Raw genomic sequence first — 26,796 nt, 5'->3', positions numbered from 1 at the left:
AGAGCATAATGGATCTATTACACCACATTTATCATACTGGAGGAAACTTGCACGTATGCACTTTAACATTATGTTAACATTAACTCACCACATCAAGGTAATAGTCACCCTTAATCATCTTTACAGTAACTATGTTGTCATTTTTTTGCACATCTGAAAGATGCATTTCACAGGTTACACTAAGAAAATTTTTCACTCACTAATCTTCATTCCTACCAGAGACGCCACTTGAGCCAAGTCTGTGATATCGATATCCACCTTTTTTAAAAAACTCAATTTTGGTCACCGCCAACTGCTGGAAAGAAAAAAATAAACAAATCCCCTCCCCCACACACTCATTAGCTGGAAACTGTTCAGCCAGTTGTCTGTCTGTAGTTATAAATGCTTTATCAGAGCTTTGTCAGTGAATACAGCTTCCTGCTGCACCAGGAAACTAGGCTGGCAGGAGCACTTGGCTAAACCAAAACAGGAACATTGCAATTCTGCAACCAAACTGACTAACAGAAAAATGAGAGCTATGTAGAGCTGACGGTTTGATCCTGGTTTTTAACTTTAAGAAACCTCTGTTACAATCACATGGCCTTGTTATTTCATTCAATATTGCTGTTTAAGAAAAAAAAAACCAATAAATTGGATTTTCGTAAGCTCAAGGATAAAAATGTTTATTAGCAAATTTGTTGTCATTTCACTTTACATCAGAAGACAGACCGATCAAATTATTTAAGCTCAATTCACAATCAATCAGAAGAATATGTGAGTGCTAAACAGGGAGAAAAAAGAATCTAGCTGTGTTAATTGGGTTATGTTAAAGAAGATCATGAGCTTAATGCAGTTAAACTAATCCAACAAGCACCTCTGCACAACAGCCAGTGTTGCCTTAATCTGATTGTGGTGTAATTTCTGACATCCTTGTTAAATGTACTCATTTTTTAAACAAAATGAGCAGTTTGTCTCAGAATAAATTAGATCAGAGTTTGTCTGCTCTGCACTCAGACTCTGTCAGCCTTTGGTCTCTAGCCGACATGGCCAGCAGGGCCACACCTCTGGGGTTTATAATGTTGCACATCATTTCTGGGATTCGTCTCTGCATCTTGTTGTCATGGGGAATGTAGCTCTCTACTACAAAGTAACTGGTACTCACTGAGTGCAGCATTTAGAGCTGGTTCCAAGCAAGCCCTGAGTGGCTTTTCTCCGCCTTTGGGGGAAAAAATGATAAGGGAGAAAAAAAGAAGAAGAAGAAGGAAAAAAGAAGACTTTCCCCCTTCTTTGTGGTATTTGATATCAAAAGCATTCTTCAGTCTTCTGCTCACCAGTCAGCTACTGCTGTTGGGCTTGGTGAATCAGTCACCTGGCAACACAGTAAAAACTAGTGCCCGGTCTCCCCTCCGCTCTTCAATTTAAGTCAGACTACCAAAGCTTCTCCTAACTAGCATGCACAGCAAACCCATCGATAAAACAAAAGCCACAGTTTGTGAGTGAACAAATAAAAATGCAAAATTCTTTAGGGAACAGTACATCTTCAGCTTTAGTTTGAACACAATATAGTCGGGAGGTTGGAGAGAAAAAAACAAACAATAAAAAAAAGAGCAAGAACTGGAAAATTGACAAGGTTCTGATCACGGTGCCTTGGCTTTCCCACCATGGCACAATCACACACACACACACACGCACACACACACACACACACACACACACACACACACACACACACACACACACACACAGTGCGCCCCCAGGCCTCAGTAACCACTGCCTTCCAATGAAATGGTCTTTGTAAGTAAAAGGTGTGCCAAGCTAGGCTATAGACCCGTCCAACAAAAGCAGCGGTTAAATAGCATGGGAACCCCCCCCCCCCTAGGGGTGTAGGCCAGGGTCACTTAGTATATGCACAATGTGTGACAGTGTGTGTTTTTAAGTACCATCAGTTTAGCGTGCAATAGGAACAAAACAGAGTCTGTATCAAACTACCAATGTAGTTAGTGTGTGTGTTGTATGATATATGGATTGCGTGGCAGCCACAGGGGAAGCAGCTAATAGTCATGAATGTGAACAGGCATCTGTTACTGTGGGGCCTTTGCTGTTATCTGTCTCATGGCCCTGAAAACCAAGGGAACGCCTGCCTGCTGCACCCTCTACAGCTACTGCATATGGCATGGTTAGGAAAGATGCTTTAAAGTCTCCAGTTTCACAGTTTGGTTACATTTGTAGTTTTTCCTTCAGCATCCATCACTTTCTAGTACTTCTGCACTACTTATTTTTATGTATTTGCAAAAAGATCAGCTGGCTAAGTGTACTGTGCAAGGGCCAGAAAATATTAAATCCACAGAGAATTATCACATTGATTTAGTAAACGTTGAGCTGTCAGCCCACTAAAATGCCAATCTTGCAGTGTCATAGACTGACTGGTGGAGCTGCATACGTGCAGCTCTGCACAGAAGAGGAAAGACGAATGATAGAGAAACGATCTATTACATCCATTACACAGGACACAATAGTTACACCGTTTTGCACATCCTCTACAGTGAACATAAATAGGAAAGTTATACAGTTTAGAGTAAAATGTCAATCATATATATCCCGGATATTTATATCGGAGCTATTGTATATATTAGAGCTATTTCTTATATTTTGTAACTTTTTGTATTATTTAATTTAGTTCAGTCTGTTACTGTTCTTATTGGTGCAAATGTAACAACATAACTCCCTTAAAGATTAACAAACTATTCTGATTCTGACAATGTCACTGTTCACATACAGCACTGAATGATTTCGCCTTTTGTTTTTTGTGGACACACATGAATGGTGTTGGCTTTATGTGTGTATGTCAATAGAAACAGCAATCTACAAACTCACATTAACATCTGTTGACTTTGTGCACCAATTCAGACCCAATTGTGTAGTTCTGGAACTTTACTTATCGTTCTGGTTTTGCCCAGAATTTTAGATTTGTGACAAAGTTCAGAGGGTTCCAACTTCTGACCTTTTTGTAAACGTCATTCACTAAAAATATGCAATAGATGGATAAATAGATAAATAGATGAACCACAAAGATAACAAAAATGTATTTAAAGAGGTGAGCCACTACTTCAGTTGGAAAGCAGAGTGTTGAAAATCCTTAACGTTCCTGTCCTTAACCAGCTCAGACATGTACACAGGAAGCAATGAACAGAACTGTCAGTAACCCGAATTACACTTGTTCATGATAACTGCCAAATTTGCGAGTAAAAAAACAAAACAAAAACAAACAAACCAACTCCTGATCCAAAAGGCATAACAGCTGAACTCAGACTTGACTGAATAACTTCTGTCACCATCGGCTGGAGATCAGAAAGGGAGCGGTTTAGAGCGCAGACGTCCCCACAGTTCGATCTCCAGGGTTCCTGGGTTCCACTGCACTGACCTGCTGTTTGCAGGCAACCACACCATCCAGTGATCTTAGTTCTCACTTTCAGTTTGACTGAAAATTCAGATAAAAATGACTTGTTGTCTTACGCAAGCTTATCTGTTGATCTAATTGAACTTAAAACCAACTACGAAGAATAAAAATAAATCAATTACATAAATATATGGAGGACATACCTTCCCTGAAAGCCACTTTTATGTTTGACTCAGGCTTCAAGGACAGAGGAGTAGAAAAGAAAGAATGAAGACCAACACAGAGGACAAAAAGACCAACTTCAATCTAAGTAGCAGCTCAGACGCTCACTGCGGCCAATCCGCCATCAGAGAGAATTACCCTGACAAACCCTCTTCAATCAGCCATCCAACTACCCCCACCGCTACCCCTCTTTGCTTTCCTCTCATCCATCCTACTACTCAGAATGAAGAGGTGAAAGATGATTAAAGGTAATAGCTGTGAGTACACCCTGTTACACCCCGACTCCCCACCCTCCACCACCACCAAAAAAAAGAAAAAAGAAAAAGAAAAAAAGGAGAGCATCAGAAAACATCTAATCAATCCATTTTCTTCAAAAAAATTAAAAATATAGCATTTTAAAAATGTACAGCAGTGCAGTGTGTTTGACTTCACACAGCAGCTGCTGTATCGGCATTTTCAGTGCAGCCTCCGTTTTGGCAAATCTACATCCATTTTAGATTTCCTTTAGTAAAAACACAACCATTGTTCTGGTGAAGTGAAAGATATGTCAGCAACAACAGATACTCACATTACTGTAAGCCCAAACCCAATGTTTATGGGTAAAGGGGTGATAGTTCGTCACCACTGGCTCAATAAAGCTGGAGCTGTAGAAAAGTTCTCTTTATAAATACTCCAATCTAACACTGGTGAATTTTACCATCACAGCCTTTGTTAGGCTGATTGGAACAAGCAAAAACTAAAGCAGTCCGCATGCAGACACTTAATATTTGCATTACTGTGTCTTCTAATTTTGCAGATCCTTACACACAAAAGAAGCCAGCAGGTCTCTCTAGTAGCAATAACTGACACAGGAGCTGCAAGTGTCAGTCAAACGGCTACATGAGAGTCAGAAAAAATAATTAGAAACAAAATTAATGGAAATGGTAGTTCTAGGTGCTAGACTCTGGATTACATCAGCACGCTCAATGATGACAAGTTCCAGTTTAAACAAAACTGTTTTTGGGGACACAACTTGGTAGAATAACGGATCAACAGAATAAATAAAAATTACATGTTTGCAAAGTGTGTGCAGCTGGAAAAATCAGACCAAAGGGCAGTTATGTTGTCAACCAATCAGCAGCAGTGTCTTCCTGGAAGCTCCATACACTAACAGACACAAGGAAGAGGAGAAAACTTGAAAAATATGAACTAGCTTTTTGGTGTTAGAAGCAGATGAGATAAGATACCATTTAATTGCTTCTTTCATAAGCTCAGCTTTAATCCCATTGTTACCGTGCTGGTGTTTCATCCTTCTGATAACACACAACACTTTAAAACACTCATTTACACACACACACACACACACACACACACACACACACACACACACACACACACACACACACACACACACACAATATATATATGCATATATACACGCACAAAGATGTCCTTTCTGCTGCTGTAGCAGAAAAAGTGCTTAGCATGCCACATGCTCTCTTTTTTGTGGGGGGCAAACTTTAACTAGGTGAAAATTAGACTTTAAAATAATACGGTAATAAAAAAAGTATACAGATCAGGCTTTGTGTGTGTCGAGAGGAACAGAGAGTAAAAAGAATGGAGGATTTCAGATACGGTGCTGGATCTTTTCTTGAATTCAACACTATTCCCATCAAGGTCAAGACAAAGTAAAACCAAATAAACAACAGGAAGTAAGCAAAAACTAGAAAAGGCACACGCTAAACAACAACAAAAAAACAACAACAACAAAAAACAAGAAACAAAACCAAACACACGACCTGAGTTTACAGGACTCCAAGACTACCCACAGACAACACACTACCAGTGGACCCCATGTGCACACAGTTACACCACATCACCACTGTGGGGTAAGGCAGCGGAGAAGGCACCTAATCCTATTACACCATGACAACTACTAGAAACCCTGCATTTACTGACAAATGCCCACACACACACACACACACACACAGAGGGGACATTTAGTATCCTTTGTATGCCCCTGTGCTGGACAGTTTACTGTGCCTGATGTGAGCTGACAGTTTAAGTGGTCTGGGTTCAAACATCTTGAGGCCATCATACAAAGGTAATGCTTCAAACAGCAAATGGATTCTGGGTAAAAACCCAGAATCCATTTCCTCATTACGTTAGCTGTAGAAATTTGTTTACAGCTGCTAAAGACTCTAATGCTGCCCATTTACTAGCACTCAGGCCTGTGTGTAGAAGTGTAAGGCCAAGAGGTAACTCACAGTGCTGCTCATGTTGTCACCCAGTTCTTTTCTGTAAAACGACTGACCGTTACAATTTCAGCATTTCTTGTTTTTGCTTAGAAGATTTTTGTGGTGATTTCTAAAAAGATTGCAGCCACAGGCAAAACACCAGTATTTCTGTTTATTTACTGAGAAAAATGAAGATTTTGTGTATAGACTGTACATAAAAGATGGAAACTGCCACAGTAACTCATTAGCTTTTGGACTTCACATGCTAAAAACCACAATATTAGCATTTTGCTGCGGCCATGGCAGATTTTTGAACAACAGGTTACCTTATATAGATGAAGAGTGTAGTGTTAAGATATGAACTAGCATTAGTAAGGTTCGTTAGCTACATTAAACCACACACACACACACAAGCTCATCTGTTAAAACAGACAAGTGAATCTCTTCAACCATGCATCCATTCGCTCCATCCATTCACTTCCGCTTATCCTTTTCAGGGTCGCTGGAGCCTATCCCAGCTGTCATAGGGCGAGGGGCGGGGTACACCCTGGACAGGTCGCCAGTCTGTCGCAAGGCTAACACACAGGGACAAACAACCGTTCGCACTCACATTCATTTGCACATTCACACCTAGTGACAATTTGGGTTATCCAATTAACCTATCCCCACAAGCTGCATGTCTTTGGACAGTGGGAGGAAGCCGGAGTACCCGGAGAGAACCCACGCAAACATGGGGAGAACATGCAAACTCCACACAGAAAGACCCCAGCCTGATGTTGGAATTGAACTCAGGACCTTCTTGCTGTGCGGCAACAGTGCTAACCACCATGCCACCGTGCTGCCCTTTTTTTTTACCCATTCACACACATTCACACACTGGCGATAGCAAGCTACATTGTAGCCACAGCCACCCTGGGGCGCACTGACAGAGTCAGTCTTATAATGATCAAGTATACCCTAAAACCTTCAGATTTTCTTCTTACAAATCTACAAATGATACACTGTAAAAGTACCCTGAAAGTACCTAAAGAAATTAAGTAACGTAAAGTTTTAAAGGTTCTCTTCCAATCGAGATAGCTTGACTTATTATTTTTGATCAACTTCTACTATTTGGATATCAAGTACCTGCTACTTATAAAAACATAATTTCATTTTACTAATTTATTTAAATTACATGACAGACATGTTTGGAATGTTTTGATTCCTGAGGTGAATTTGACACCAAACATAAAAGATTAATATCTTTTATGTTTGGTGTCAAATTCACCTCAGGAATCTTCAGTCTGATATAACAACTGGATTGATTTCAATTCTGAAGAGGACAATGGAGTAAAAGTAAAATGTCTTTGTCTTAACATTATGCACAAAGTTTAACAACTTGTTTTTTTAGTTGTTTTATTTCTTACTGAAACATTACATAAACATTTATAAATGTGATTTCAAAGTTATGAATTTACTGTAATTTATCCATTGGGCATTAAAAAAAAAGCACTAATAGCAAACTTTAAAAACGGTCAAGTGAGCTTTTCATTTTGATTTTTTTTTAATCTATTTTCTTCTAACACTTCACTAGTGAGGTTATTTCCTGTCAAATATGGAGGTCCGTCCACTCGGTTGCAGGTGTTCGTTTTTGAAATGTGAGCAGGCGGGATTGAAGATTCACTGAAAAGCTAGAGACATCAGTCTTAATGCGGCTGTCTTCATCACTGCTGACTGTGAAAATGTGCTACATTAAAGCATGCTCATTCAGTGGCACTGTTAGCTAAAAGCTAATAAGCTAACACAGCCACTTTACTAAATTAGCTGACCGAGTTCACAGCTCAGCAGTGCAGAGGTAGCCAAGACAGGCTTAAGTTTTTAAATTACGGACAATGTGTTGTTCTGAGGTTTTCTCCCCTTTTTTGATGCAATGCTCTCTGTAATATACCGACATTATGATGAAGTCTTTCAAATTTAAGGGGATGAAGTTAATGAAGATTTCAGAACTGATGAAAAAGCAGCAGGTCAAAACTTGGAGTAACTCCTACACTTGTGTGGAAGAACAAATATCACTGTATGGAGAAGAGCCAATAACTACCATTTCATCATAGTCAGTTTAAAATTAATTTACCTAAGTAGTTTGGCTGTATTGTATGATTACGATAATGAATTGGAGAGATGATTTGCTATAAAATGATCTTGTGAATTAGTGGATTAATGTGTGTTTATGCTTTTATTCATTCATGTCTGATGAGCCAGAACTGAGATGATGCAGTGGCCTTGGTTATAATAATCCATGACAACGACCCAGTTCATCACCAGTCTGTGAAATTCTTTTAAAGTGACTTTGTGAAGGTCTCCCAAGAACTGCTGATAAACTTCTCGGTATGTTTGGAGTGATCTATGCACTACATCTACTACTACAATAATTACAAGGAGCAGAACAGCACTGTATTCATTCAGAGCTGCTGAAATGGTCCCAACTTAGAGACTCACGAGTCTGGATCACTGTATCACAGCACAGCATCCTGTTTTGTTTGTTGTTGTTTTTGGACTACAAGAGATTTCTGATAGTCATTGTTTTGAATATGAATGTTAACCAAGCAGGTATTGAAAAAAAAAAAAATAACAGAACCAGGACATCGGTCTATGTACGGGAGTATGGGAAACAAATGAAAAGTTTGTAGTTACTAAATATTTTTGAATTCATTAAACATTTTGCTTTTATTTTAGTCAAAAGGTACACGTCAAATATAATCAAAATACTGGAGTTCTGATAAGCATCAACTTTTAAGTTCATAAACTTAAAAAAAAAATTAAGGCAACCAATAGCAGAACTTCTTTGGGTTTACAGTGTAGACAACTGCAGTGCCTTCATAGCATCCAGTTACACTGAACAAAAGCTAATGAATCAAATGCATTTAAGTTAGAGGGACAAAACAAAAACACACACTGTGTCTGGCTCGTCTCCTCCATCTTTGTTTGGGTGAGAAGAGGATTGAGACGGCTGTTTGGGGTGAGCAGGGTGTGTGAATAGGAGGTGTGTGTGTGTGTGTGTGTGAGTGAGAGAGAGAAAGAGGGTGAGAGGTCTCAGCTACACTGATCCTCACAGCTATTGACCACATTAATCATGTTGCATATAGAGGATGTGTGCGTGCGATTGTCCCTCCTGTCCCTGTGTGTTGCTGCACTTGACTGCTCCTATCAATTCAATTTCATTTCTCCCCTCCCTCCCTGCCTCTCCAAGCAGCACCCACCCCACCACCACCAGTCTGTGAAGCCTGTAGTCTCCCTCTCTGTGTGTGTGATGGACTGCTGAGAGTCTAATGAGGTCCCTCCCTCCCCTTTGGCTTTTTTGTGACAGGAGTGTGTGTGAAGGGGGGGGGGGGGGGGGGGGGGGGCAGGGAGCCAGAGGTGACAGGTTGGTTATGTACTTTGTACATTTGCCTTTCAGCTCTCCTCTTCCTCCCTCCTGTCGCTTCTTCCTTGCTTCACACCTCCCCTCACCCCCCTTTCCTTCCATTTCTCCCTTCATTACATCCTCTCCTACCCTCCCCATCCCCTCCACATTCATCTCATCCATCCCATCTCTGCCCAGACTCCCCCCCCCCCCCACCCACACACAGCTTGTCCTCCTCCCCCTTTTCCTCCTCCACTCTCTGCAGTCGTCTTACCATTCATTTGTCGGTGAGACTGCGGCCTAATGGGCCATAGCAGGCCTTCCACAAAAGAAACCCACACAGAGTGCTGTTATTAGCAGATAGGGAGAGAAAGAGGAGGGAGGCAAATGGACAGGCGTAGAAAAGAGGGGAGGGAGAAACACAGCAGAACTGTGAACAGGAGAGGAAGGAAAAAAAAGGGTGGGGGGGTAACTGGGGTGATTCATTTTAATGTGCTGTTCAATTAACAAGTGCTGAGGAGGCATCTTCTGCTCTCTGGCCTCGTTTGACTGTGTCTGTGCGCTCTGGCAGTTAACTGACTGGCTTGTTTAGAGGAGCAGAGGCCAAATAGTGGAGCAATATGACCCAACAGCATTTACACGGCACACTGACAGACATGCAGGGAGCGTTCAAAGCCTCTGCTTTGAACGCCCCAGGTACACATGTTGCTGTGTACCTGGGGCAGGTACACAGCAACGGTTTCAGTGCAGCGTTAACACACAGAATTAAATTTGAAAAAACATCTGCATTAACGACATTGGGCTATGCACGTTTCCATAAAAGCCTTTTATTTTGAGAGGATAAACTATGGGCTACACAGAGACAAACAGCAACAACACACATTTTTACCGATAGACAATTTACAGTCAGTACAAGCATGGCTTTGGACTGTAGGAGGAAGCCAGAGCACCTGTGTAGACCCACACAGGGCCAGAACATGTAGACCCAGGCCCATTTACTAATGCAGTCTGACAGTCTGAATCACCATAATAGGCAGCTTGGTCCCTGAGTGATACAATTATTTGTAGTTTTAGAACTGAGTGCTTCCTTTTAAAACCTTGTTGACACATATGGCAGGATGAAATAAGAAAAAGAAAAACCATGACCAGTCTTCAAAGCCTCAAATCATGTTAAGAGGTCAGCACTGATGAATTACATATCAACGGTTAACAGAAGGCCAGAAAATGTTTTCATGTGAAGGGAACAGAAAAGAACTATGGTGAGGAGGAGGACATCTGCAGGCCACAAGAACGCCAAGCGGTGCAAGAAGAAAGATATCCGGCATGCTTGTTGACTTCCATTTCCCGAGATCAAAGTCTGAAAGTGTATGGAAATAGTTTATAATCCAACTCTAATGGCTGTGTCTCACAACAGCCTCCTATGGGCCCCTTTCTGTCTTGCTGGCAGTTATAGCGCTGTTGTGAAGGGCTTTCAGTGCCTCTGAGACTGGAAATGCACATAGGATAGAGGCACTCGCTGCAATACACAGCTGTGTGTATTCAAAAGGAGGGTGGGGAAAAAAACGAAAAAGAGGGCGATTATTATCTGTGCCTGAAATCTATGATCTACGAATGGCCATTCCAAGTGGAGACGGGCAGCACAATAAAGGGCCAAATACACTGCGTTGAAAAGAAAGATTGGAGCATTAGCATAGAGATCAAGAAACAGTCAGTCCTGGCTAACACAAAGTGAGGCGTAATGGGAGCAGAAAGAAGGAATTTTCTTTCACACTCAAAGCCAGCAGAGCGCTGTGCTCAGATCGCTACAGATGTGGAGCTCAAAAACATAAATCATATTACTTTAAAAGGGATTCCTTTCCAGCTGTTGCATTTTATATACGTGCAGTGCAAGTTTGCATTGTGGACTGTGCAAACCCAGAAGTGGCCACAGCTACAGAAACCTGTCAGTGTTAAAAACAAAACACACAAAAATAACAAACAAACCCTAATTTAATTGGCTCAAAGGATCCCAGATCTTACAAACAGATTACACATATGTATGATATGGAGTATGATGATAGAAAACTATACCACATCAGTCTTTCTATCAACAACCAAACCAACAGTATGGGGGGAAGACCAATTTATGGCCAATTTGCTAATACAAACACATTGTTTTCTTATGATTATAAACCTCCTTAGTCATCACCACAGCATTCTCAAAGCCATGACTAATATGGGAGTCATAATTCCACATAGTGTAGGTCTTCCGTTGATGGAGAAGCTAAGGAGAGGCAGTTGCTTTAGACTTCCAAAGAGCCAATGGAGAAAACTGTGTGCATAGGTCGAACCCTCAATGGCTGAACATGTGGTTCACTACGTATAGAAAGATGACCAAAAAAAAAAGCCAAAACAGTATCGAAGAGAAACAAAAAGTGGCTGCAGTGGACAATTAAAACAGTTTTTAAAGCCAACTGGAAGAACGATGACTCATATTGTTACGCTACAACTCACACTGACACAACCTAAAGTCATTTTGACTCGTGAAATAGTTTGAACTATCCCTTTAAGCTTTGAAGGCAACAAAAGGGGGGGGGGCACCTTGAATGAGAGTTCTGCTTGGTTGACTTCTATCCAACCATCAAGTAATCAATAGGAGGGCAGAGATGAAGAGAGGAATTCTGCCCGTTTCCCACAAAGTTAAAGACAGGAGGAAGGATAATGGGTTTGAGGTCAATATGATGAGAACATCTTTTAATCTGGGGTAACATTACTCTGTTGGGTTGGTGTGCATCCCAAAAAGAAAACTCGAAAAGGAATCCCATCCTCTTCAGACGGGTCTAAACTCAGGAGATTTATCTCATTCCCCCTTTAAACAATGCTACCTGTCAAAGCATTTGTTCCACACTTCAGACATCCAGGATTTCCACTCCACAGGCATTACTTGTACTTTTAATGGAAATGTGTAACTTAATCTTATGTGGGAAGGTTATGAGCTTATACTGGGGGGGGGGGGGGGGGGGGTTCTGTTGCAAGAGTGTAACAACCTGTTTGTAGGACTGCATTCATTTCGGGTCTCCTTTGCATTTCAAATGACCCTTTACTCGCTGTCAGCCCATTTTTCTCCTTTCTCCCCAAAATTTGTTAGGCAATTACAACCACACTAAGACATAAGTCCAGCCTGCAAGCATTAATCTTCCTTTTCAAGTTCAGCCTCTCTCAGAGACAGGGACAGAGGCCAAATGTGCACAAACAACCATAGTAAACATACGCTTGTGCACATACAAAAAGCCAATAAAGGACAGGTGTGGAACAGCGCAATAACTGAATACAGCAAGCCGTCAGCTTCAAGAGCTAAAAAAAAAAAAAACAGGACAAGGCCACCATTGATCTCTGCTGATAATTGCACACCCATCTAAGGTAAAAGCACTAAAAGCTAGGTAGGAGGAAAACACACAGGATAGGGAAGCATGAGAACAGGACAGAAGCAGTAAAAATGTGTTTGCACTGCATTTTATTTTACACAAACACACACACACACACACATACACATGTTGGTACTGTGACAAAAAAGTAAGAAAGGAGCCGTTATTGAGGGACAGAGTAGAGCAAACAATACCAACGGCAAAGAATGCCATCCTTTTTTGCTACCTACTGCAAACATGTCCTGAGTGGAAACAGCAAAGTAAGAAATCACAGTTAAAAAAACAAAAAAAGTTCAAGTGGCATTTTTAGTGGTTCTTTGTGTTTAAAGTGAGGGCCATTTATTCTGGTTACAGTGTAACAAAGCTGGTTATAGCCATTCTCTCATTAAAGTGTTTCCATTAACTGTTCATTGCTCTGATCCTTACAGAGAAACACGTCTCCTGGGCAAACTTTTGACTCACACATGTCTGAAACACACTAGTTTGTGCAATACGCTTTTAATTTATGTATAAAAGCAAAACTGGGAACCAGCACCACCACAAGAACACAGCCAACCCCTCTGTTTTCTCAAAAGAATTCATGATGTTGCACAAAAAAAAAATAAACTAAGTAATTGTGTATAACACATGAAACATGCCCTGCCCCACAGGAAGAAAAAACAAAAACAAAAAAACAAGCACAAGTGCAAGGACACTGAGATGTCAAGGAGCTTTCAATGTCTTCTCTGACTGCAAGAGCACCCTTCCTGTGTGTCAGATGTAAATCAGGTATCCACTACATCTTTAGTAAGGGCTGAGCACGAATGCATGTACACATTAACAGTTGTTGACAATCAACACAAAGCCATGGAGATCATGTTGAACCCTTACGCAGGTATAATAGTTGCAACATCTTTTTAATTGCTGCATGTGCTATAATTGCTATCCGGTTGTTCAGTCTGACGTCACTAGCCGTGTCTGGGTCTAAACTCCGCTGCAGGTCCATATATCAAACGATCACTATGGCATTACTGAGAGTTGAAAAACTGTCTAAAGTCTTTCATCTTTAATAAAATGATCAGCGTTCTGCTCTACCAGGTGTAAAAATTGAGTTTAACATCCAGGGATCCATGAAAACGGAATTTATGACATTTAACGGAGTTAGAAGTTAGCAGGGAGTTAGCTCGCTAGCTTCTATCTAAATACAATATAGCATGTCCTGACTGCGGGGTTTTGGAAACAAATTAAAACGTACAGCTCTGTTATCACTTCCAAGACAGAAAACTAAACAGCAGTGACGTTTGCAGGGTTACTGAAGTTTGGCTAGCTGGTATATAATGATGTGCTACATGACCGCTAGCGACACAGCTATGTTAGCATAATATAAACAAGCTAACTTTTTTTCCACTCGATAAAAGTTACCGTGAGTGTTGTCGGTGGTCAGGAACAAATGTAATCGCATGGCAGGATGCTGTAAAAGGACCAAACTTCAGCCAGGAGAACAACTGAGATAATCCATCCACAATACGAGGTTAGTCATTCATATACTGCTGCATGGGCTGGGCTGTAGTTACATCCTAAGGTTTTAAAAACTGAGCTTAAATAAATGATTAGTGGTAATAAAAGCCGAGGGAGGTCAACAGGGATCACCGACTGTTTTAGGAGCTTTTTGAGATCAAATAGAAGAAAATACATAACATTAAACATGTTAACAACACAAAAGCCATATTAAACGCAGACTACTTTAGACCCGGAAGTAGGATCCGTCGCGTCATCACTGAACAACCGGATTGTTAGACAATCCCTCACGTAAAGAACTGCTCTAACTTCCAGTCATTTTCTCCTCATTCTTGCTGGTTTTCATGTGGTGCCTTGACAACACATTGCATGTGAACAGCATGAACGGCTTGACACTAACATTTCAAAACCATGTGCTAAATCAAGAAAAAAAAAGTAGCACTGGATCAGCTGTTTAAGTGAAAAGCGTAGAGCACTTGGCAACAACAGTGAGACAAAAGAAGGGGTGGGTTAATACTTCCCTCTATTCTGCTTCCATCATTCCTTTCGTGCCTTAAATGTAATGTACAAATAGTGGAGGAAGCTCTCAAAGAACAACAAGCTTTGATTAATGATTTTATGTAATCAGGACATGCTCTCTCTGTCTCACACAGACACACACACACGTACAGGTGGCTGGCCCTTTGATGAGTACAACAACAGAGAGTCCTCCTAATGGCCTCATCTTTCACGAGTCTCTCCAAGAGCTAATAAGAGTGTGGGGACGATTTGTCTTACCAATTTTCCCTTTTCAAGTGTGGCAGGCGTGGAATTAATTACACTGATTAAATATTGTCCGTCTGATTTTTAGCTCTTCCCCAATGCATTGAGTAGCAAATAGCCAACTGGCTAAAGTTTGGGCTCAGTCAAATAAATCTACAACAAAACGCATATGACGCGAAAGAAAATCCTTCTTTTTCTACAGTCACCACTGCAGTGCAGGCTAAAGCACTTTACATGAGAGGGATGATGAGCATTTAAATAAGAGCTTTGGGATATTTAAAAAACAAAAAAAGACTTTCGCCTGGGAGATGAGGGTTTGAGCCCCTGTGGGTCCAGTATTTATTTATTTTTTAATCATTTGATGAGTTCCCTTTTTCATGCAGTTTTGTTTTCATTAGCAGTTTCATTGAACCTTCCTTTGGTTAATTAAATGGGGTCACCATGGTGGAAGTACCCACATCAGATTTAGACAACTTTTTTTCCACTTTTTAAATGCCCTTCCCATTGAAACCCTCATTACTAATGTTAAGGGAAAGCTTGTGTTTTTTGTTAAACTAGAGCCCTAGACAATGTTTATCGCAAGTCTTTCTCATTCCAAATGGCAGACAATGAGAGTAAGAGTAGGAATTTTGCATTCATTCTTTCCACAATCAACTGACCAGTACTACCCCTTTTTCTTCTTTGGTGATGTTCTGTGATATGAGAGGGGTGAGAAAAGGGCAAAAAAGAAGAAATGAGGACAGACTGGTTGGTCAGGGTTTCATGTTACAGCAAGATAATGACCCAAAACAGTTTAACTAAAGGCTTTAAATGCTGGCTGACCAGCACCATAGCCAGACATAAATCCCATCAAACTGGGTCAGAAAAGGACAGAAAGTGGGAATGAAAAGGAAAAGAAAAGTGAAACAACCGTGGGAAAGTCTGCAGAGAAAACTTTATTTAAACTTCCATAGCAGGAAGAATGCCACAAGCCTATATGGCTGGTGAATGAGTCATCCTTTCAAGCGACAATAAGACAAAGAATTTCAGCAACAACTTCAAGTTTATAACAGTTTAAAATCGTCAAACCAGTAGTGTGCATAAAACAGGATAAAACAAATGTGAAATGTCCTCAGAACAAGACTCAAAAGTGCTGGGAAGCAGTATGTGAAGGACATTATAGCAAGCATTTGAAGTTTTAGATTTGAACACAATCACTGAAAATATACATAGAGTCATCATCACTGGGACGGACTATTAGCAGATCCCACACCATTCCACGTACTGGGGTCTAAAGTTTACTCATGATTAGCCAAAACATGAGTCAACATCCCGACACAGCAGAAAAAAACACCGCTGAGTAGGGTTGCAAAATTCCCGGAATTTTCAAAGATGGAATCTTTCCATGGGAATTAACGGGAATTAACGGGAATTTATGGGAATAAACGGGAATTAACGGGAATTTATGGGAATAAAGTGGGAATTTTCAAAATTGAAGGTTGGCTCTTCTTAGGGAACTTAAATATAGTTGAGGAAAGTATATTTTAGCATAATATTGACAAAAACAAACAAATGCAATTCAAATACACTTGAATATCCATGCCATTCCTTAATCACATGTACAGAGCACAAGCTTGCTGCATGGCTATTGAGACCACCTACTGGCACTGTGCATGCCTCCATCACATGTACACATGGACCACACTTTTGAGCCTGAAGGACAAAGAGTATTAAAGGCACACATTTGAGCCTGTGGACTTAACAAGTGAGGTAAGTTTTGATGATATTATGGGAAAATATATTCATTAAATGTTTAAATTGTGAATATCACATAAAATGTATTAATCTGGTAGATAGCAATCTGATAAGATGCTAAATAAAATGCTAGCATCTGATAAGATGCTAAATAAAATGCTAGCATCTGATAAGATGCTAAATAAAATGCTAGCATCTAATCAGATGCTAAATAAAATGCTAGCATCTGTTAGATGCTAAATAAAATGCTAGCATCTGTTAGATGCTAAATAAGCCATAGCTAGTATAACATAAAGAAGATGCTAGCTTCCTCATTTGGTTGTTTTGTTTTGAAGATCATTCCAGTTGTTTAGCTAGCCTTACTATTTATATCTGTTTATTATCATATTGCAATTGTATTATTACGATCTCTTGCATTGCATTAGCATTTTTACAAGCTCTTGTTTTATTTTACAGAAAAATGCCACGTGCGCTATCTGATGTGTGGAGACATTTTACACCAGCTAATATACAAGGGAAATCTGTATATATGTGTAAGTATTGTGATAAGACGTACGTGAAGAATGCCACAAAAATGCAGCAGCACATTGCAAAGTGCAAAAAAATTCCTCAAGGCCCAACACATGCAGCAGCCAGGAGTTCCACTCAAGGGGAAAATGAATCTGTTTCAGCTGTATCAGAGTCAGATACCCACTCATCAGCTCCTGGTCCCTCTGGCATCAGAGGATTCTTTGATTTTATGGATGACACTAGCCAGAAAAACGCAGATGAGTGTTTCGCTCGTGCAATCTATGCAACTGGCTCACCCCTGATGCTGACATCCAATGTGTACTGGAAGAGATTTTTGAATGTTCTCCGACCAGCATACATTCCCCCAACCAGACATGCATTGTCTACTCATCTACTGGATGAAGAGTTCAGTCGAGTTCAAGCAAAGGTGAAACAGACCATTGACCAAGCTGACTGTATTTCAGTCATCTCTGATGGATGGTCCAATATCAGGGGACAAGGAATTATTAACTACATAATCACCACTCCTCAGCCTGTGTTCTACAAGAGTGTAGACATAAAGGAAAACAGACACACAGGCCAATACATTGCAGATGAGCTAAAAGTGATCATCAATGACCTTGGACCAGATAAGGTTTTTGCACTGGTCACTGACAATGCAGCCAACATGAAGGTTGCCTGGGCACATGTGGAGGAGACCTACCCTCATATAACTACTATTGGCTGTGCAGCCCATACACTAAACCTTCTCCTAAAAGACATAATGGCACTAAAAACAATGGACACTCTGAATAAGAGAGTGAAGCAAGTTCTGAAATATGTTAAAGGCAAACAAGTAACTTCCGCTACATTTCTGTCAAAGCAAAAGGAAAAGAACAAGAGTACTACACTGAAGCTTCCCAGCATAACGCGATGGGGTGGTGTTGTTATCATGTTTGACAGCCTTCTGGAGGGAAAGGAGTCTCTGCAAGAGATGGCCATATCCCAGTCTGTAGGCATCGACAGTGACATCAAGAAGGTCATCTTGGATGATGTGTTCTGGGAAAGAGTATCTAGCAGTCAGAAAATCCTCAAACCTATTGCAGCAGCAATAGCGAAGATAGAGGGGGATGGTGCCATCTTGTCAGATGTCCAGTGCCTTTTTGCAGAACTCAAGGAAGAAATCCAGACAATTCTGCCCACTTCCCTACTACTGAAAGCAGAGGAAACGGCTGTGGTCAAGTCATTGGAACAGCGGAGGGAGTTCTGCATGAAGCCAGTGCATGCAGCAGCATACATGCTGGACCCCAAATATGACAAGGGCATACTTTCCGGGGAAGAGATCAATGGTGCCTATGCGGTCATTACAGCCATGTCTGACCACCTGGGTCTCGATAAAGGCAAAGTTCTAGGCAGTTTGGCAAAGTATCGAACAAAGCAAGGCCTTTGGAAAGGGGATGGAATATGGCAGTCATGCCAGCACATATCTGCAGCCACCTGGTGGAAGGGACTATGTGAATCTGAGGCCCTTGCACCTGTAGCCTCCATCCTCCTCCAAATCCCACCATCATCAGCCGCCTCCGAGCGCAACTGGTCACTGTTTGGGAACACCCACACAAAGGTTCGCAACAGGCTCACAAATGTGAGAGTGGAAAAGCTGGTCGGCATTCGGGCAAACCTACGGCTCTTTGAGCCTGACACAGAGCCATCCTCAACAAAGCTGGAAAGTGACACTGAAGAGGAAGACTCAGAGTTGGATGCTGAGGAAGTGGACATGTTGTTGGATGATGATGAGGTCCAGGAAGAGTCTAATGACTGAGCAAAAATGAGAAAAGAGGATTGCTTGAAGGAAGATTTGAATGTTTAATGGGACGTTTTGGAGGATAAGTGGCATTTTTCATTTAACCTTTTGAATGGGACTTTGTGGAGATTTTTGGACAGGGGGCATTTTTTCAATGAGCGGGGTTAGGGGATGGTAATATTGAACTCAACATTTCTGTTTTTATTCATCCATGAAACAAGTTATTGAAACGTGTTCTATTCTACTGTACTTACAAATAAATCTGTTTAAATATCTGTTGAAAACATTTTGCATGGAGGTTTTCTTATGATTTCTGTTTATATTTATGCTTGGAAATAATATATTCCCAGTTAGTTCTCCTAAATTCCCATTAATTTCCATAATTCCCATTATTTCCATGGACAGTTTCCAATATGGAATATTTCCAAAATTCCCAAGCTTAACTTACCATGGAAATTTACCGGAAACTTTTCGGAAATTTTCCGCCCCTTTGCAACCCTACCGCTGAGTCACAAACCCAGATCATCGCCATCGTCATAATCAAATGTATGACCTCTTTCTTACTCAGTCATACCTGACTCTTTCCAGCTTGTCCCAAAACTTGCAGAAAAGTGTGTGTGTGTATTGGGGGGTTGCAAAAGAGATTAAAGAGCCTGATAAATGGAAAACACACGGAGTTTTATGAAAAACAAAAGAACAGTAAAGACAGAGTGCTCATGGAGATGTGGAAGGAGAGATGAAAAGCGAGAGGTGTCAGCGGACTCGGGGCCTGAGACTCGAATCTGGAAGAAAGATGGGAGATGAGGCAAGCGAAGGATGAGCTCACCAACCCCCGTCTTTTATCGCAACGTGTTCTTGAGAAATCCAAGAGCAGGTTTACACCAGAGGCTCGCAAGCTCTTCTACAACAATGAACCCCACAGCCATTCTGCCAGGAAATGACATCTGTGGAAATACTGGCAGGACACTCACACTCTGCAAAATGAGAGTGTCCGTCACTGCCTAAACAGTGACGGACAAATATCATCTTCCTGACCACAGAACAAGTAAAGGAACACAAAACAGAGCCAACTTTTCCGTGAAGTATCGACTTTTGGTTCTTCAATAACGGTTTTCAGTCCACTGGCTGTCAGTCTCTACACTTTAATCCTGTTCAACTTTGCTGCCGAGCTTTGTCAGAGTCACCGGTGCTTGAAAAGGCGTCGGAGACCCATTACAGTTTTATGTAACGTCACGGAGACAGCGATGTGCACACACATACTACTAAGCACCCCCCTTCCACATACACACCACACAAACACCCCCTTTCTGTGAACAAGGAGTTTTTCTACAGCTGGGTAACAAAGCATGACCCAATAATCCCAAAGCTTGACTCAAAGCTAAAGAAGCCCCCTCCCTCCCAAACACACACACACACACACACACACACACACACACGCGCGCGCGCGTTCCCCCTCCCTCCACTTATATCCCTTCCTCCCGCTCTCTGAGGACTTTATAAAGGCTGTGGCATGGGGGCTTCAGGGCGACTTTGCAGTGTAGGAAAGGGGGGGTTACAAAAACAAGCATGCTTCGCTTTGATTATTGAAATTATGACTTGGAGCAAGGAATACATTATTATAAACACATGTGCCAATGAGATGTTGATGAGCTCACGTCCCTTCAATCCATCACTATTACTATTAAAAGAGGCTCTTCCACAAAAGCCCTTCACTTGTAGTGTACTTTTTTTTTGGGGGGGGGGCTACTAAGGAACAATACCAGCCATTTCATTTCTAAATGGTCAATGCATCAATCAATGGGTGTCTTTGGCAATAAAGGTTATCACTTTCAACTGAAGAGATCCTTTTTTTCTCCCCTTCTCTTCTCATTTCATTATTGCGCTCATCAGTCGAGGGGCCGTTACATTACGCAAGCTGATAAAGCAATAAAAGCCCAGCAGCTAGAGGCAAGGGAGCAGCAAAACACCATGTCCGCTGAATATTGCCCAGCGCTGTGTCCCAATAATTATTACCTGAGAACACAAGAACGACTTGAGAGATTGCTCTAGGCGCACCAATTCTGAGAAACATGGGGCAAAAAAGTCAAAAGATGAGCAGGAAATTAAAGGAATAGGAGCTCCTGCTGTGCTTGTAATAGCTGTGAGGAACAACAACAACAAAAACAATAAATACAAATAAAACTGCATATCTCGTGATGGTTTAGCTTGTGGGCTCATCACATCTGTGCTTCAAAAAACAAAAACAAACCAAAAGAAAAACTCGATTACACTTTAAATGCACTTAATTTCCATAAAAGAGCCCAAATATGGTGACCCAGGCAAACAGCTGACTCAGCTCTAGAAAAGTCAAACGCAGACACGAGGCTGCACGGCTGCAGCACAGTCTCACCCTTCACATAAAAAACACCCAACTGAATTACTTTGTTTTGGTGTACAAATAGTAGCTCAGAGTATGTTCTAAACCATTAATATGCAAACCATGCGGTTCAGAAACTGAATAGCAGTTCCAGACTGCAATTCCCCAATACACCTTTCCTCCTCCCCTTTTCCCCTCCAAGCCATGCAACATCAACATGCATGTGTCAGCACGCAGCTCCTAATCACTCACCAGCAAGTTGCTATTAAAGAATACATGAGCCACGTCCATCTCCCTTTCCTATAAAACAAAAAAACAAGTATAACCATATAAGTGGCATTTAGAAACACGCCACGCATCGGGCCAAAGCAAGCTCTTGAAACTTGCACATTTTTTGCGGCTGTGCAACGCGATCCTTAACTATTCTGTGTGAGCCAGCCCAACCTATCCAAACCTAGCTGTGAAAAACAACCCGAAGACAATTGTACTCCTGTTAAGTCAGTCAGCAAAAAAAAAAAAACAACTTCCACAGTTACCGGTTCCCATGCTCCACACAGTGACGAGCAAGCCGAGTCTTATCTTGATGTCACGCAGCTATTTGGCCCCAGTCTTGTGTTTTGTTGACAGAAAGACAAAACCATGTGCCTGCCTGCCTTGACTGACCTTGGGAGGGGGAGGCTGGGTAAGAGGAGGAGGAGGATGGAAACGATTCGCCATGGAGCCAGGTAAGACTTAGTAAGGTGTTGTGTTATGGGAATGTACTCTTTGTTTTGACTGTTGAACTTTCAAAACTCAAGTTTATACCAACAAAATTCACAGTTACTGTAATTGTACTCCGTAGCTGCAGACGGTAGACCTGACAGGATCCCCTTCACTCCCTTCTACCCAGACTTTCACCTCAGTGGTTGTGTTTGTAATGGCAGGAAGTGATAAAATAGGTCATCACTCAGAACTTACACCTTTAACTCAAGACTGCGGTTTGCTGACAATCTTTGCAAAAGCACACACTTCGAATCCCTGAGGTGAGACCAGCCTCTGGGTCCTCAACTCTCTTTGGAAGAAAAAATAAGAAACTTATCAAAGCAGACTGCATCCAGCTTCAGATTTCATTTAGTTCAATGAGCATTTATGAAATGCAATTAGATACAGCAGTCAGCAAGAAAAGAAGCAGCCAAACAGTTTGTAGCTTTCACCGCCCCCCCATACCTTGGAGCAACATGAAACCCAGACAAGCTTCAGTGGCTCTCACACCATATGGTCTAAGAAAAATCCTTGCAGTTACCATAAACGACTTTTTTCAACATTATCCATCGGCTTCATCGGATCAATTTCGCCAATGTTCGAGCTCAAATTCGTGGCCGTGCACGAGAACCTATGAAAAATCTGAGTGGAGATGGATGCTTTGCGGAATGGCCCTTTGTTTGGAAACAGCCTTCTCTGCAGCGCTGGCAATGCGAGACGCTTATCGATCATTTCAACTGGAAACCTTTTGTGTTGCGCGCGACTGCGAGGCTGCGGGCAAACGGCATCGGTAATAACGAAAATTAATGCCGTACTGCGTCTGCTATTAAGGTTCTCTTTAATTAGAGAAACTACAAAAATACTCCCAACGTGGATTTTTATTATTCCACGCTGGTGGCGTCGGAGCTCTTTGTCCGGTCCGAGCAGCAGCCGCAAATAAACAAAAAGCAGTCGGGGGATTTTTTCCCCGGATTAACACCGGATTAATCATAGTAAGAGACCCAATAACCGTCTTTGTTCCTTATTTAAGCCACCCTCAACCAGTGTTGCGTTGAGTAGGAAAAACAAAAGAAAAAAAACTTCTGCAATAGAGAATGAGGGGGGAAAATGATAAAGCCCAGACGCTATAACGTTGGGTCCTTTTGTATCCGCGTCTGTCAAGCCCTCCTCCTCCGCCTGTCTCACGACTCCAGCCACCTCCGGCCGTCGACGCTGACCCTCGCCGAGGCAGAAAAGTGCTCATAGTTGCCAAGACATGGCTTCCGCTTTTTTTTTTTCTTTTGAAAAGAAAAAAGGCAAGTTGAAGCTTTAAGCTAAACAACGCTGGGTAAAGTGGCAGTAGCCAGCGGTACAGCTACAGAGTAACGCAATAGGAAGCCCTTTAATTTTTAAACAGCAGCTGGTCGGCTAACCTAGCAAGCGCCCCTTTTCCTACGCTTCCCTTTTTCATTTGGGTCCCATAAACCAAAAAAGCGTTAAATTCGACAACAAATGCCTCAGTACGATTGAAACGAACTAAAAAAAAACACGAAGTGTTTGTGTAGTTTTATGTGCGCTGAAAAGAGGCGCTTTGCATACTTTCCGCGACAGCAGCAAAAACTTCCATCAATCATCCGCCGTAAAAGGTCCAAGAGCAGCCGCAGCGGAGACTCGGAAAAAAAAAACAGTCCAGTGTGTTTATGCCAGGCAGCTTTTGCTTCGGTTAGACAGAAATATTCCACTTACCGACTTGTAAAACGTTTTCCACACAACCGGTTTCTAGCAGTCTGATACCCCGACGGAAAGGCAGTCCGTCTCCCGTCCCCACTGCCCCGGCTGCCCCAACGGTAGCTGTTGTACCGGCGGCAGATCCTCCACCGCCACCGGCGGTTGTAGCTCCGGAACCAGCACCCCCAGCCCCACCGGGAGTCGCCGACGGACCTTCCTCCCCGGCGACTCGGCACTGAAACGACGAATACATGCATATCTCCTTTTCGTTGCGGGGGAAAGACCAGTAGACGATGCGGCGCTGGACGGGCTCCGGGATCCTTTCGAAGCGCTCCTCTACTCTCTCGAAGGCCCACTTTTCCGCTACTGCTTTAGCAGCGCAGTCCAGAAGAGACTCGGGAGAACGATACCGGGAGCTGGGCAACCCGCTGCCGTGGCCGGGCCCCGGCCCGGGACCTCGGGGTGCTGGGCGAAGGCAGGGTCGCTTGCTGGCCGGTGGTACCGAAAGAAGAGGATGAGGCGACTGTTCTCTGCGTCCTTCCGCCATGGTGAGCCGATCAACACTAACGAGACGGACGGTGTGCGGACACCGAGCAGCAGCAGGAAGCCAACAACTCTCACACACACATACACACACTAAGCTCTCTGTGCTCCCAGAGCACTCTAAATAGGGGCTCGTGTCAAACTAGCAAGTATTTCAGGCAGAGCTTCCGGTCACAGCTGTCAAAATAAAACACGTACGCAAACGAGAGAATCTGCCCATTTAAGTCATAACACGGACCTGATGCTGTGAATTTCCATCAAAATTAGGCTCTTGTGATCTGATATCAATGAGACATTTCTCAAGGTCTTTTACGCCTACTTTCCAGGTGAAAAATACCACAATGAGCTCATATTTAGATTAAAACGTCACAAACGGTGAGGGGATGCCTGGATCTGTCTATCCATCGGATAGCGGCTGTAAAAGCAATTTTGGCAAATTCAGCTTTGTTTAGCTTAACTCATGTTTGTCATTCTGATTTCCCAAAGTGACATCAGGTCAAGACCTGAAAGTTCGTTGCACACATGCCATTCATTCATCTAAAGTATTAATTATCTAGGTCTTATTCTGACACATCAGTTCCAAAGACTGGTGTCATAAACTTACCCTTAATATCAGTTATTATAGTATATTATCAAAACTAAGTTAAATAACACATTTACTGATGTAATATAACCACTAAACAATGACAGCCAAATACCTTTTATCATTAATATTTAACTTAGCTAGCTGCCTTTCCTCTAAAGCTTTTATTATTTCTTTCTGATTCATAACATAGAAACATTTTCCACATGCTTAAGAATTGGAAGATTGCTTTGGAGGTAGCAGTCTGACAGTCAGTAATGATACCTGATTTAGGTGCTTCTAGTTCCTCAGCTTCTCTGGCCTCTTTTAAACTTTTTAAGCTGTAGTTCTTTCAAGGTCTTTGAACTCTCCACTGCTGGTGTTATTTTATTCCATCCTACTGATGTGTTGGTAGTTGCGCCTCATTCCCTTTTGTCTCTGCATGTATTCCAGAGTTGTAGAAACTTTGCTTAGCTGCCTCTCATTTCTCTCCTCTCAGATAAAGCTCCCCTAGGATGTATAAAGGCTTGCAGAGGTAAATATTCGTCCTATTCTCAGTTAAGAAGTCGATGCTGACATTGCCTCTGAATTTGAAAATGCAGTGTCTTTTGGTCTTTTATTTTAAAACTCAAAACTCTGGATTTCCTGTCGTTTTCCTGGTAAGTTTGTGTGACTTGATCCAGCTTAGCTGGCACAGAGGGCAACAGAGCTGGGAGAGAGAGAGAAGGATTGATTACAGGTAGAGAATGCTGCGCATCATTAATCAGCACAATGACAAGAAAATAGCTTAGACTCATGTCCCAAACCTGCTGTCTTGCTTTCAGACAGTAATTATACAAATGACTGCAAATACACACATGGAGGAAGAGAATAAAACAACAGTAATAAGTCATATATATGGATGACTTACATACATGTAATACTCACTGAAGTTTGGCTTTGATGTTTCTTATAACTGTGAAAATACATGACTATTAACTGTTCAGTCTCTTCCTCCACTCTTTCTTTTCAAACCACAGCACACTCCTTGATGTGAGCATTTTCCACCAGTGGAGAAAGCGATTTCAGCTTCTCCACATGAATAACAAAGTTGCCATTTTGCTAATTAAAGTCACAGTGTTATGTGTCCCATAAATATCAATTACCGCCGATCAGCAAATACACATTCATTTGAATGGGTCCAGCATGCAGTTGCGAGTGTGCCTCCCACAGCAGGACACAAAGGGTTTAAACTAATACTCTGGCTAATGCTCATTTCACATCACAATGGAGCCTGCTGCTCATATACCTGAGGCCATACCTGGATGTTAAGGACTTTAAAAGGCACGCAGTGGGGCTAATATCTTCATCGCGGCATCATTTTTGAGAACAATAACAGGAATGAATTCTTGTCATTTTTCTGTCTGTGCCTTAAGCAGAAGTTGTGGGTCTGTTCGTGCAGTTATTGTTTTTGTGTATGGAGTTCCTTGTGAGATCGTAGCAGATGGCTGATGCTAAATATGAGTATGACGTTAGACAAAACCACTCTTTGCCTTACACCGTTGTGAATATTATTTATATTTAACTTGAGCTTTATAGTCTCGTGGGCTATACATTTGCCCCCACAAGCAAAGCACTCCCCTGTGGGGGAGACATGAATCCCTTGAGAGTTGCTTAAAAAAATCTGCCAAATAAAATATGCTCGGCTACCTGCTGTTGTGAATAAAGGATCAGCCAAAATTAGCTACATTTTTCTGAATTCTGAATGTGTGATATGAGACAAGAAAAAGTAACAGTTGGATGCAGTCAGGTTTTGACCTCTGACATCTCCCTTGTTTGTTTAAGAGTGTTTTGCACGTCTGTGAATCACACTAAAAGTATGTGCATATGTCCTGCGAGATTATCAGCTCGGTAAGTGACGAAGGCTGGCCTGGGAAGCAGCTGTATTGATAAAACCACTTTTGAAAGTTGCTCTTATAGAGTTTTTAATGAGTAAAAGCAAAGACGGGCACAAGATACAGGCTAAAA

General features: G+C 41.8%; 1 protein-coding gene across 1 annotated transcript in view; it reads right to left on the bottom strand.

Moving 5' to 3' along the window:
* Positions 1 to 24,328, bottom strand: part of zswim5 (zinc finger, SWIM-type containing 5) — a 77,482-nt gene extending 53,154 nt beyond the window's left edge. The window contains exon 1 of the mRNA XM_004565318.5: positions 23,703 to 24,328. Coding sequence (XP_004565375.1) covers positions 23,703 to 24,231 — 529 coding nt within the window. The 5' untranslated portion in view covers positions 24,232 to 24,328. The remainder of the gene's footprint in view (positions 1 to 23,702) is intronic.
* Between the last annotated feature and the right edge of the window lie 2,468 nt (positions 24,329 to 26,796).

The sequence above is a fragment of the Maylandia zebra genome, linkage group LG18 (assembly GCF_041146795.1).
Source record: "Maylandia zebra isolate NMK-2024a linkage group LG18, Mzebra_GT3a, whole genome shotgun sequence".
In the NCBI taxonomy this organism is placed as follows: Eukaryota; Metazoa; Chordata; class Actinopteri; order Cichliformes; family Cichlidae; genus Maylandia; species Maylandia zebra.
Note: the sequence above shows the minus strand (reverse complement) of the source record. Positions and strands in the feature narration are given on the sequence as shown.